Below are 14,629 nucleotides of genomic sequence, written 5' to 3'. Positions count from 1 at the left end.
ATCATGCAAAAGAAGCCAAGAGTTACCCCTATTCTGTGAACTCAATAATGTCTAAGGTAACAACTGTACAGATTCCTTACAATTCTGTCTGAACTTCAGGAAGCCAGAACAATACTGTAACTTCCAAGAACAATGCTTCTTTAGTTTTGATCAGTAGCCTTGTCAGCCTAGAGAAAGGCTCTAGCTGCAAGGTCTCGGTTTTGGGATTTGGTTCTCAGCATCCTAAGAGTCCTCATCATGTCCCTGGCTAGAACCAGAGACATTAGGTCTCAGTGTCAGCCCTTGAAATTCTCATGGGCAACCAAGACTAAGAGATGCAACAGATATGTTCTAAGGTGCTTAACTTCTGATGCTTCATAGACAATTTCATAATTGTTGAGTGGCTATCCTAACTGAAGACAGTGCAGTGAAGGGAGAGAGAAAATGGAAGCTTGAATAAGAGGGAAAGAGATTAAATGATAATATATCATCTTCAAATATTTTATCTAATGATGAAAATCGTTACATTAAAGATCTGTGGGACACAAAACGTACTGCTTCCTCTAGACTCCTGCATCAACCCTCATGCATCAGTCTGCAGAAGTTCTATTTGATGGGAGCCTCCAGAGGTAACTCAAAGTTCTCCCTACATTCAGTAGAAAAGGCCATCGTTCTTTTCTAGAATACTTTCTTATTACACAAGGAAAGTTTCTTGGCCATAGTGAGATCAGAGGCTACACTCTATAAGGAATAAAACTAAGATTGTCCAAGAAATTAGTCAGAAGATAAACAAGCAATAAATAGTAACACCTTAAAGAGGAATATAGTGACAATAGGGGTATTTTTCATTAGATGGAAGTTGTATTGCTGTGGATAAAAGAAAAGCTAACAGGGATTAGGTCAATTATCACAAATTATAGGCTTAGCAAGTATTTGATTTATACCTCAAATTTACAAGTAGATGTATTGAAATAGAGAACAGGTGGAGCTGCTATCTCCTAAACAGACTTGGGTGCAATAGGTTGACTCGAAAGGTTTTGGAATACAACAACTCACCAAGCTACAGTGCTCTTTGAGGTATCTCACAGTTTGGGATAGGGTAGATGCACATTAAAATATTTGATATCTGTGAAAGAATGCTGTCATTGCTGATGTAGACATTCCTGGAGGAGCCAGATAAGAACCACAATTGCATTTTGGGACTAGAAGAGGCATCACTAGACACAAAGATACGATATGGAACCTCTTGATAAAAAGGAATGCTTTGATTAGTATGAAAATATCATAGAGTCTGGCTCTCCAGCTTTACTACAACTGGGGTTCCTTTCTACAGTACCCCAACCCCAGAACTCTTATTTTCTAACACATTCCAGTTTCAAAACTATTAATTATGTAATAATTTAAGCATGCTAGCTTGGTTTATAAGCCTGTCTCTATGTGTAACCCTGACTGGCCCTAAACTAGTGCTCCTTCCTACCTCAGCCTCCCAAATATTGGAGCTGCATGTGTATGCCACTGCATCTGGAACTGTCTTCAGTTTACATTATCACAGAATAACCTATACCTCATCAGACACTGCTATCTTCTAGATGGCCTTGAGTACACTGGGCTGACTTCAAAGACCCTGCAATAACACAACTCACCAAGCTACAGTGCTCTTTGAAGTTCTCACAGTTTGGGGGTGGGGAAATACACATTAAAATATTTGATGTCTGTGAAAGTGCTGTTTCATAGTATTCACATTTCTCCTCCTACTTCTACCCATTAAGAGACTTAGTCTTCTCTAAATAATCTGATTTTTTTTGGAAGGCAGCTATACTCACCACTGTATGACCAACTCACTCTATTTTCCCAATCTTATCGAGGATAACTCATTTCTTATCACTATAATCCCACTGGGAAATTAGAGTTTTACTGCCTTATAAGTAAAGATAGTTTGTTTTCCATTTTGTGACTTAAAGGCTAAAAGAATTCTAAAGGCAAATCCTAAATGAGAAGTACTTAGAGCAATATGAAGGTTGGGAATATGTAACTGGATCGTTCAAGGTAGAAAGGAACAGGAACAGGGATGGAAAGCTTTGACAAATGAACTCCATCACTCTCACACCCATGCCGTCAAAGCAGGACATCTTTCATGTTGTGTAGTTTTGCCCACTGCTCTCCTGTAGCATTTCAGCTACTTACAGTGCTTTCCTTAGGACCAGAAGTTAGGACTGCTAAAAGCATGATGATCTAAGAAACATAATGAGGACCAACTATTTGATAAGGTACATTCTTACCAAATAAAAATTACTTCTGAGACAAAAGAATTGACTCTTCATTATAGAGTTGATAAAATATATAAGTAAAGAAAAACAAGTACAAATGAAAGGTTAGCTGCTACTGGAACTAAAGACATTTATCTGAGTCTGGTTTGTGACAAGCTCTGCCCATTATTTTGTTACATTGAGTAGTTTAGTTGGATGATAGATGACTAAGCATTTCAGAGAAAATGGGGAGAAAAATATATGCAAGACATTTAGGCTCACTTGCACATGATAATCAATTTCCTAAGTCTTTTTCTCAGTTTTACTTTCTGTAAAGATGCACCAACTCTTTTGAAGATACCATCAAATGTATAGATAAATCCTACTACTTCGGCCCTCTGCATGGTTAAGGTGGTAGTAGTGTCCCAGGACCAAGATACCAGAGATGAACAGATGCATTCGCTTGACCTGCATAACCGGCTATATTGTGTCCAAATAAACAACTTGCTCTACCCTCATATGTTCAGAATTGGAACCTAATTGTCTAAATCCTACTTTTACAGCTCATAAAAGTAAGCTGTAGGATGGCATGACAAAATATGACAACATACAAGAACGACACTATCTCAGTTGGAGTTTCAGGCTTCCTCCTAAATTGTTTTGTCAGGTCTCCCAGTTGGCAGCTCTGGCTCTCACTGCCACTCAGCCTCCTCTTCCTCCTGGCCATGGGGGCCAATGCTGTTCTTCTGATCACCATCCGGATGGAAGCCTCTCTGCATGAACCCATGTACTACCTGCTCAGCCTGCTATCCATGCTGGACATTATACTCTGCCTGACTGTCATCCCCAAAGTATTAACCATCTTCTGGTTTGATCTCAAGCCCATTAGTTTTTCTGCCTGTTTCCTCCAGATGTATATCATGAACAGCTTTCTTGCTATGGAATCATGCACATTTATGATCATGGCCTTTGATCGCTATGTAGCCATCTGTCATCCATTGAGATATCCATCCATCATCACTGACCAATTTGTAGTCAAGGCTGCTGCATTCATTTTGATCAGGAATGTCCTTATTCCTTTGCCCATCCCTATTCTTTCAGCACGACTCCATTAGTAGAGAAGAAATGTCATTGAAAATTGCATTTGTGCCAACATGTCTGTCTCTAGACTCTCCTGTGATGATGTCACAGTCAATCGCCTTTATCAGTTTGCTGGAGGCTGGACTCTGCTGGGATCAGACCTCATCCTCATCTTTCTCTCCTATACATTCATACTAAGAGCTGTGCTGAGACTCAAGGCAGAGGGTGCTGTAGCCAAAGCTCTGAGCACATGTGGTTCTCACTTCATCCTTATCCTATTCTTTAGCACCATTCTTTTGGTCTTCATCCTAACACATGTAGCCAAAAGAAAGGTCTCTCCAGATGTGCCTGTCTTACTCAATGTCCTCCACCATGTCATCCCTGCAGCCCTTAATCCCATTGTTTATGGCGTGAGAACCCAAGAGATCAAGCAAGGAATCAAGAGATTACTGAAGAAAGGGTGGTAAATAGGCCAACTGCATCTCTGCATCCTTAGTGCGTGAAGATTTATTATGTTGATGGAAAACTGAAGGAAACACTAATTCAGAAAATTCCAAAGAGAAAAAAAAAAACACTAACTCAAAAACAAAACAAAACAAGGTTCCTCACTATGCCCTTCCTTTACAAATACTCAATACACCTCAGCACACACACACACAAAAAAAATCCATATCTTATCTGGTGTAGTGACACCTGCCTTAATATCTGCACCTGCTGGGGAGAGGCAAGTGGATCTCTGAGTCCAAGGCTAGCCCGGTCTACAGAGGATATCTAGGATGGCAAGAGCTCTTACACAGAGAAACACTGTCTTAAAAAATAAACAAACAAACAAACAAAGCATCCCATATATCTGACTTTTTAATCGTTTTGGATATGTATTGTTCTATTTTATCTAAAATTGAGAATCCAAAAAGGTAAAAGCTATACTAGAAAAATAACCTCCAGCTGCTTCTGCAGTGATAATCAGCACATTTATTTTTATTGTGACTGTAGACATTGGTGGCCCCAACCAGAACTCATTCTCATAGACAATATTAATCAAGTTATACAATGAGTTTGTGAACAGAACACAGCACTATAATCGTCAGCTCTGGATGATGGAAAGTGGCTGGAGCACAATAGCAAGTCGTCTTTGTTTATTTCCACCCAGGCCACCGTTTTTCTCCCATCTTCCTTTGTGTTTTCAAGGAAAGCTTCTTTGCCATTAGCCTAAGTCCTGAAAGGACAGAGCTCTTTGAATAACTGACAGGGAATGTGGTACATCTTACTGACATAGAATGTGGTACATCTTACTGGATTTAGAAGAAATCATCATCACATCAAGCTTCTTCCTTTATGACTTCACACTATTGCTGTGCTTGGAAATTCATTTCTGAGACCCACAAATACCCTGTGATCTGTATATAGTGTTCTGTTTCTGTGTGTCTATATAAGACACTCAGGAATGACACTGAAATATACTATATTCCATTACTAGCTGGGCAAAACTTTTCAAATTAGTGGGTATTTTTAAATTCAGAGGTCTTATTAGAGATTAGAAGTACAAAGATGTATGGAAACTTGCATTTATTCAGAAATGTATATGGTATTTAGGTATATTTAAAAAACAATCCAGATCCTAGGAATACTGGAAAATTGTTTTTAAAAGGATACAAGGATCATGAGAGGTTGCTTTTCTTTTCTTCTACAGAGAAACTTCTAGAAAATATGAGTTACTCATACAGGAAAATATAATTTAAGATGCTTGAGGTACTAACTCTTCGTTGTAGGCTTTGCACAACTATGAACAACACATGTAGCTTGGAACAAATAAGGAGTGTCAGGCAGCTTCAGAATCTTTGTCCAGTGCATGAGGCAGTAAATCAGTTATTTCAAAATGCATTTGCAGTCCTAGAGGTCTACAAAATGACTGACCCTCTTAAAAGAGGGATCACTCACACTAAAGAGCCTCATCCATATTTCTCTTTACGCATGAGAATAGACACTTCCCCTGTCGTTTTTTCAGTGACAATTGAAAGAAGAAAAGGGAACATTTCCAGATACAGATCAATATTAAAGTGAGCCTAAGAAGAACATATATATCATTTATGGACCCACTTGCTTCCTACTATGGAAAACAAGTGTATGTCTCAGCTTGATGGAAAAAATATTAATAAACATTTCAGTTTTGGCTTGCAAAAAGCTTTGGTGTTATCCTTTTATAATTGCCATTCTGAATCGAGTGAGAAGGAATCTGAAAAAACATCTAGTTTAGCTATGAGGTGAGATGATATTAATTTTATTAGAGAATTGTGGGTATTCGGTTATAAATATGTTCAATATTGGCATTCTAACATATTAGTATTTGTAAGAGTGAGATTTCTGTTAGATATACCAGCCTATTTAGTAATAATGAGTATTATATGATAAGATATTGATACAATTTTAGATGCAAGTCTGATTTATGCTTAAAGAGACATAAATACTATTATATTCCCATCTGTGCAACTGCAAACCTATGGTCATCCTGAGGAACCACAGGAAAAAGCTCAATATTGAGTTGTTTTGTTATTCTCCAGGGTGTGAACAAATGATTAAACACATACAGTTATATCTACACAATCAATAATGAGATATTTCATATCAGGAGAAGTGACCCAGATTTAGGAATAATACATCATGAAATACAACTGACCAACAATGCTAGCATGGATATGCTGAAACGGAACCCTTATACATGTGGGTGGGAGGGTAGACTAGCGCATGCCACTTCGGAAATCAGTCTGAAGGATCCACCCACACACACACACAAAAATCCTAGAACAGAATGACATATACAGCTAACCTCCAGTAACCTGTAAAAAACCCTAGAACAGAACTGACATATACAGCTATACCTCCAGTAACCTGTAAAAAACCCTAGAACAGAACTGACATATGCAGCTAACCCTCCAGTAACCTGTATCCTACTGGATACTCATACAGCCAATTTCCATTACTGCTCTAGTCAGAGTTATTGAGCCTACTATGACCCTGAAGACCACAGGAGAAAATTCAATATTGATATGTCTTGTTACTATACAAGATGTGAGCAAAATTGACCAAATATGTAAGGCTATACCCTATATAATCAATTAATGAGATATTTCATAACAGGAAAAGTGACCCAGACTTGAGAAATTTTTCTGATTGTAGAATTACATGCATTTTTGTTTGGGGTTAGAAGGCAGAAATGCATTATTGGGATTTCACTGGGATGTTCCTAGAATCAGCATGACACCATTCCTATCAATAATGTAGTGACATGTTTATCTAAGCACAGAAGGAGGCCTCAGCATTTCAGAGACAAATATTTGGCTATTAAGGACTATACTGGCAGGCTCAGAAGAAAATATCTACTCATTGATTCTCTACGAATCTTGTAACTCATGACTTCAATTTTCATGCTCTTCTTGGTTCAAGTGACTTGTCATCATTTTTCACCTAGAGGATTAAAAGAAGCCTTCTTGGTTTCCCCAGTCCTAGTCATATGCCTAAAGTCCTTTTGAAAGTGTCCCTTAATCACTCTCCTATAAATTCTGAGACCCACGTTGAATGTAAAGATTGAGAAACACACAGAAGGTGATAAATTCATATTTAATGCCAGCATAGTTGACAGATCATGGTCAAAAACAGTCATAATGAAGAACATAATAGATCCTTAAAGGTTGAATTAGCATATATCCATAGAGAGGTGTGCGAGTAAACATTGTAATATTCTGAAGTTGTAATTTCAAGGTCAGACATGACAGGAATCATTCCCTCCAGCACAATAGACGCTGATATCCTGCATCCTTCTAGTTCCAGCCCTGGATGGTTCTGTTCCTTTTACTCATCAGAATTGGACAGCTTCCTGAACAACATTGTAGAAAACTTCTGATCCAATTTGGACCACCATTACAATCTCCTACTAATCCTGGAATCTCTCAACATTTAGAAACTGAACCCCAAATGCAATCACTTAGATTGCTCAACCATTCTCTCCAATTTTGGGGGGCCCACTCCAAAGTATTATGTGCCCCAATTGAACCTGTAGAAATCCTAAAGAGAATGATCGTCCCGTTCCCTCAAAGGGGGGGTGTGGTTGTATAGGTTGCTGCATGCTGCCTGATCTACAAATGCTTATTTTCATCGGGAGGTGATTATAAGTCATTAGTGGTCTTATACAGAAAAAAATTAGGGGAAACACAGGAACATCTCTCTTGCCCTTATCTTGCATACATAGGCAAGGAGATGGGAGCTGAAAAGAAAGAAGGGAGATTTAGGAACAGAGAGGGAGGATAGAACAAAAGCTAGATGATTGAACCTACTCCTTAACTCAAGGCCTTAATTGCTACTTATAATGAAGGTTACAATCTAAGTCATTGCTATGGAATTTAATATATTGACACAAAACATTGGCATGTCAAATAACTGGCAGATCTTAACACAAGAATATATAGCCTAACTCTAACAGATAGATATGACTCTATCAATATATGAGGTAAATAGTTGAATAAGGTCTTCAAAAGCCTAAAGACACACAGAATACGGCATTTAAAATTGTTCTCACAATCCTAAAATTTCTTCGACAACAAGACAAGTTAACTCCTGACACACCCAGCCAGCCTCAAAGAAGATGATGAGCATCAAAGAGCCTCCTTATGGAGATGGCTTCAAAGTGGCAAAATAACCACTGGGCAAAATGTATTGTTCCCCCACTAACAGATTCTGCCTAAAAATGGGCAACTTAACTGCAAGCAGAGTCGATGGCCGCACTCTGCCAAGCAAGTCCTCATAGTTCCTGCCCTGCGAACAAGTCTGGCAGAAATATTAGGCCAGAAAGCTGCAGATGAGACTCCAACATTAAAAAGTGTATTGGGTGACTGGTCAGACAGTAAACTGTCTTAAGTCAATTTGTACTTTTTGAACTGCTAACCCACACTGCTGATTCACTCAGGAATTTTAAGTTTTATTCCTTCTCAAGTCTCTGAAGGGCATTGAAGAGAAGATAATATAGTTCTATAGCCAAGTCTAGCTGGTTAGGGGACAAGATCATTTTAGATCAAGATAAAGAAGTTAAGCTATTAGAATTGAGATAAGATAGATATTGAATCTCATTCGGAAATCTAGACCTAACAAGACAGGAAAGAGACTTACTTCAAAGGAGACGAATGCAGATGGCCAAGTCACTATGAATGTAACATGTATAGAACTCATTATTCCTCATGATTGTCACATGGTTCTCCCTGCTGTATGTAGTTTGTTTTATACATGTGTAATAAAATAAAAGTATATTTAAAAAAAAAACAAGAAAGAAAGTAGCAGCATAGGCATCATGTTCTGTCCATTGTAGCATCCTCATCAAACCTACAACAAAATATGCCCAGAGCTTCACAAGCTCCTCCACAAGTCCTTCATTGGCTCATGTATCTCAGAACTTGAATAGTTTTATGATGCCCTGCTTGATTTCCTGGGTGCGGTACTCCATACACAATGGGGTTGAGGGGCAGGGGGGATGAGATGATGCAGCACATTGAGGAGAATCGGTATCTCGGGAGGAATCTTCTTTCCTGCCTTGTTTGTGAAGATGAAGACTAGCAACAGTGTATAGAAGAAAAGTATGAGAATGAGATGTGAACCACAAGTGCTCATGGCCTTGGTGACTGTGCCTCCCGACTGCTGACACATAACAACCCTCAAGATGAAGCAGTAAGACAGCAAGATGAGCACCAGATCGGAACCTAGCAGACACCAAACGCTCACAAATTGATAGAGCTTATTTAGCCGGATATCCCCGCAGGAAAGCTTTGCTACAGAAATATTGGCACATATGCAGTTCTCGACCACATTGCTGGCACAGTAATTGAGTCTAGCAGCCAGAATTGGAGTTGGCAGGGTAGCTAGAAGATTTCGGAAAATGATAAAAATGGCTGCATTAATGACAAACTGTTCTGTGATGATGGATGGGTAGCGCAGGGGATGGCAGATGGCCACATAGCGATCATAGGCCATGACCAGAAAGGTAGAGGATTCCATAGGAAGGAAGGTATTCATGATGAACATCTGCAGGAAGCAGCCCACAAAGCTGATGGGTTCATGTTGAACCAGAAGATAAGCAGGACCTGTCAAATTATCATTCTCATAAACTGTATGCATTCATTATCATTCTAAAACACTTAGCCCTAGGAAATTCATCAGGTTTATGATAAAAAAAAAACATCAAATTCTAAAACCACTAGGAAGGTAACCTAATTTGAAATACTCTCTATGTCTGTGTTCATTTACAGCATTGTTTCTCAACCTTCCTACTGCTGCAACCCTTTTCACACAGCTCTCATATCGTGGTTACACCAAGCTTAAGATTATTTTCCTTGCTACTTATATATACAATTATACTTACAACTATAATTTGCTAGTCTTATACATTGTAGTGTACATGTGTGATGTGCAGAGTATCTGCTATGTGACCACTGTGTAAGAGCTGTTCAACCCCCAAGGGATCTCTACCCACAGGTTGAGAACTGCTGACTCTGGTGTGTGCCTTTTCTCTAAGTCTAGAATCCAAGATTTATTGTAAGCACATTTAGTCATGTCTCTGACTTCAGTTGAACTCCTTGGTACTGCAGCAATTCCAACAGATTCGTCTGTCTTCTGAAGATGCATGTGTCATCAAGCATCAAAGGAGGACCAAAGACAGCAAGCTCAGTGCTCACATTGGAACACTCTCCACTCCCTTCATAATCCAGGGAATCTTCCCCAGCCTGCTTCCTACCTAAATACATGACATACAAATTCCCCTAAAGGACTAATTCTAAGCCCCTAGGACATAGGAGTAGGGGATTTCAGAGTCAGTGAAAGTATCTCTTTAGTTGAGGAGAAATTTGCATTTAAAATACCACTAACAGACATTAGGAGAACAGTTATCATTTGTGAGGTAAAGCTCAAAAAGCAGACATTAAAAAGAGAGGACAGTTTTGGAGTTGAGAGGGATCTGGTGTAAGGGCTGAGTGACCTATGGATCACTATTTTTTATGAAATGAGATGATTCACACAAGCAAAACAAAGACGTATCTAGCTAAAGATGAAATCTGAGTGGCCTGGGAGAGTCTGACCTTAGGGATGACTGTGAGACAGATGATGACATCCAGCATAGAGAGGATGGCAAGGAGATAGTACATGGGCTCATGCAGAGACGCCTCCTGATGGATTGTGACTAATAAGACAAAGTTGGCTGCAAGAGCCAGAACCAAGAAGAGGAGCCAAGATGACGACAACCAGTGGCTGCGTATCCTGCATTCCTGGAAAGCAGATCATCAGAAATTCTGTCACCTGAGTCCCTGTGTTGTTGGGGGTCGACACCATGATGGCAAGTGTGGCTGGAAAGAAACAGGAAAGAATACAGTTTATCATCAACAAACTTAACGTGTGTCCATTTCCACCTAACTGAACCACACACGTTCCTTCTGAAATAATTTCCATTGCCTCTCATAATTTTATGCAAAAATAATAACTTCTTTTAAATAAGTTCTTAGATGAACTTTACAGTTTCTGCTCACATGCAGTCACACTTGGAGGATGTGTTTTGCTTTGTGTAAACTTCACATGTGTAAACTTCCCTTGGAATGTGTCCTTCTGTCCCCAAATAATGAGCTCCTGCAGGCCCCCTTCTTAATGATAGCAAAAGCTTCACTTCTCAGAAAAGTGGTTACTTGTTTGTCATTTTAAATGTCTTTTTTTTCTTTTGTACCCTCGTGTTCCTAAAATAGTTAATCACGTTACTAATAAAATATTAATCAAACTTTTATGCTCATACTTAGGCTTTTAATTTGTGCGGGTAAGATGCTATGAGTGGTATCTTTTCTCTATATCATAGAGAAACACACTAGCCAATGGTGAATATCGGCACTCAAGAACCCCATTGGAGAAGTAGAGGCCTAGGAGATTACCAAAAGTACCATGTCTTTGACCAAAATACAGTATAATTTACTATTTCCACATTTTCCTCTAGCAAAGACTACTATAACTGCTGATTAACACTCAGGAAAGTGTGAATGAAGCAGAGGGTAAAACATCATTTAAGGAAACATACTTAGATTCATGAAAAAAAAAAAAGACACAAGCTGGGACTTAAATAGAAACCTCTTCCCTGTCTGCTACCTTTCGTAGGGTCAGAAAGAGCTAGGTAGGCTGCTGAGGTGACAATCAAGATGTGACCACTGGTACAATAGTACCATCACTGTATTGAAGTAACTTGCCATTGTCTGCAGTTTAGGCCCATTCCACCTGGCGTTATAAGCCCTGTGAAAAGACCATGAAATGAGAGGCCATAGGATGTGGTGAGGACTTAAATCTGTTGTTTTTTTTTTTTTTAATAAACTCACATAGCACTGAATTACCTTCTGACATATGTGCTTATACCCATATACACCTGCCACTGTCAACCTTAATCAGAGACACTCTTCTTTCTAATGAACTGTGATGAAAGAAGAGACCTGCAGCTGACAGTCTACGATCCAGAGAATAAATGGTAAATGGCAAGTGCTCAGCCCTAAGCAAGACTTTGACACCATTCCCTTCAAGGTTCAGGGAACATCGTAGAAGAAGGTACAGAAATGTACAGGAATAAGCCAGAATATAGAGAAAGGGGGCTGGCTGCTAAAGGACAGCTTCCGGTCAACACAGTCATTGTACACAGACTCTCAACAACTACAGATAGGAAACTTGATCTGCATCAACAAACAGACATGGATAGAGGAGAGACCTAGGAGACCTTCCCCCTAGCTGCTGAACTATTTATTCTGGATAGATTCAAAGAAAGGGAGAGACATTGCCTCCAGTTGTGTACCTGCTAATGGCTCCATGGGTGCCATGGACACCTCCAATGCAACAGTCGTACAGATGCCCATAGTTAAGTGTGTCACAAAACAAAACCAAAAGTTATAACTCTGGCAAATGGGCAAGAAGAGAGGAGAGAGACTTGGTATGTGGGAAGGTAGGAAAAAGAGGATGGAAAGAGTAATGTCAAATTGTCAATGAAGTGGCTTAATAAAATTTACAATAAGTACTGGTGAGAAAGATATAAAATGATTGAAGAGTGAAAAATCAATATAAAAACACAGGTGCACAAACAATTTTGTTTATTTTGTAAGTCCCAATAAATAATCCCTGCATTTTCTGTAAAATATAGGAGGTTATATAGGATATAAGACACCTAATATAAGAAATAACTAAAGGGATCACTTCTCTATTTTTCTGAGAGGTGATGTTGTTAGGCCAGGCTGTGCTCTCCCATGGAGATGCAAACTCATCTCTTCTATCTGGATTTTGATAATGCTGTTCAGGGTGTCTATGATACGGATGTAAAAATATTCCCAGCCAAGCTTTAGAGATGTTTCTTTTCTTGAATACACACAACAAGCTTCCCATAGAAGTTTTCTGATCAGTTTCAGATCAATTGGCTTCTTCCTCCATTATATTTACCTAAAGTTACATATGAACTTTCTGGCTATTATGAATAAAGTGGCTATAAACATAGCTGAACATGTGTTCTTGTTGTATGGAGGATAATCTTTGAGAAATATGACCAGGAGTGGTATGGCTGGATCTTGAGGTAGAGCTATTTCCAATTTTCTGAGGAGGTGCCAGTTTGCACTCCCACTAACAATGAAGGAGTGTTACCCTTTCTCCACATCCTCGGCAGCATATGCTGTCACTTGAGTTTTTGACCTTAGCCATTCTGATGGGTGTAAGATGGAGTCTCAGAGTCATTTGAATTTGCATTTCCCTGATAACTAGGAATGTTGAGCATTTCTTTAAGTGTTTCTTGGTCATTTGAGATTCCTCTGTTGAAAATTCACGGTTTCGCTCTGTACCCCATATTTCAACTGATTATTTGGTTTGGTGGTTAATTTCTTGAGTTCTTTATATATTGGATATTAGCCCCTTGTCAGATGTAGGGTTTGTGAAGATCTTTCCTCAATCTGTGGGATTCTATTTCATTCTTTCGACAGTATCTTTTGCCTTACAGAAGCTTTTCAGTGTCATAAGGTCCCATTTATTAATCCAGATGTCCCTTAACCAAAGAATGGATAAAAATAAAATGTTGTATGTTTACCCAATGGAATACCACTCAGCTATTAAAAACAAGGATATATAAATTTGCAGGCAAATGGATGGAACCTGAAAAGACCATCCTGAATGATGTAACCCAGACCCAGAAAGACACATATAGTATGTACTCACAAGCAGATTAGCCATCTGGTACAGAATAACCATATTGCAATTCATAGACCCAAAGAAACTAAGTAACAAGGAGGGCCCAAGGGAGGATGCCTGAATCTCACTCAGAAGGGGAAAAAAATAATCATAAGAAATGATTGAGGAGACAGAACAGGATAGGAGAGATGGTGAGAAAGGAAATAAGGGTCAGGAGCAGATCTGGGGAAAGTGGAGGATGGAGGACAGGAGGCTTGCAGAGAGAAGGAAATTGTAGCCAGGGGCATTTCAGAGACAAGCTGGAGACTTACAACAGGGTAAGATATGGGGATGACTCCAGCTGAGATCCCTAGCAGCATGGCCCAAGAGACTGAAGAGGCCTAACTAAACAGGACTCCTAGTGGAGGGAGGAGAACACCAACCCACTCACAAAATTTTTACTCAAAACTTACACTGACTACAAGATGTTCAGGGATAAAAATAGAACAGGGATGGAGGGAATGTCCTGCCAGTGCCTGACCCTACCCAAGACTCACCCCATGATAGAGAGACAACCCCAACACTAACAATGACACTCTGCTATGCTTGCAGAGGGGAGCCTAGTATAGCTTTATTCTGAGAGACTCCTCCCAACAAAAGTTCGAAATAGATGCTGAGACTCATGGACAAAGATTGGGTGGGTGCACGGAGCCTTGTGGAAGAGTTGAGAAAGGATAGAAGGATCCAGGGGGAAGAGCTTCACAAGAAGACCAACAGAACTAACTAACCTGGACCCAGGGTGGCCTGTGGAGACTGAAGCACCAACAAATGACCATGCATGGACTGGATCTAGGCCCACTACACATAAATATCTGGTGGGCAACTTGGTCTTCTTGTGGGTCTCATAGTAAAGGTAGCCAGGGATGTATCTGACATGGACTCTGTTGCATGTTTTTTGATCACTTGCCCCTGGTGGGGCTGCCTTGCCAGACCACCCTGGAAGAGGATATACTCAGTTGATGCAACTTGAAGTTCTGGGGTTGGTTAGGGGACCCCCTTTTACTGAGAGAAAAGGGAAAGGGAAGAGGGAAGAGGGAAGGAGGCTAGGGTCAGGAGAAGAGGATGATGGG

At 39.7% G+C, this 14,629-nt stretch overlaps 1 protein-coding gene and 1 pseudogene across 1 annotated transcript; one reads left to right on the top strand and one right to left on the bottom strand.

Annotated features, from left to right (window-relative positions):
- The first annotated feature begins 2,824 nt into the window (after positions 1 to 2,824).
- LOC127186373 (olfactory receptor 56A3-like) lies at positions 2,825 to 3,772 on the top strand. The gene is given in 1 exon segment (XM_051142770.1): positions 2,825 to 3,772. A coding segment is annotated over 1 exon segment (948 nt).
- A 4,964-nt stretch (positions 3,773 to 8,736) lies between these two features.
- LOC127186369 (olfactory receptor 56A4-like) lies at positions 8,737 to 10,667 on the bottom strand (annotated as a pseudogene).
- Between the last annotated feature and the right edge of the window lie 3,962 nt (positions 10,668 to 14,629).

This window comes from Acomys russatus, unplaced genomic scaffold (genome assembly GCF_903995435.1).
Source record: "Acomys russatus unplaced genomic scaffold, mAcoRus1.1, whole genome shotgun sequence".
NCBI lineage: Eukaryota > Metazoa > Chordata > Mammalia > Rodentia > Muridae > Acomys > Acomys russatus.
This window is presented reverse-complemented; position numbering and strand designations above follow the sequence as displayed.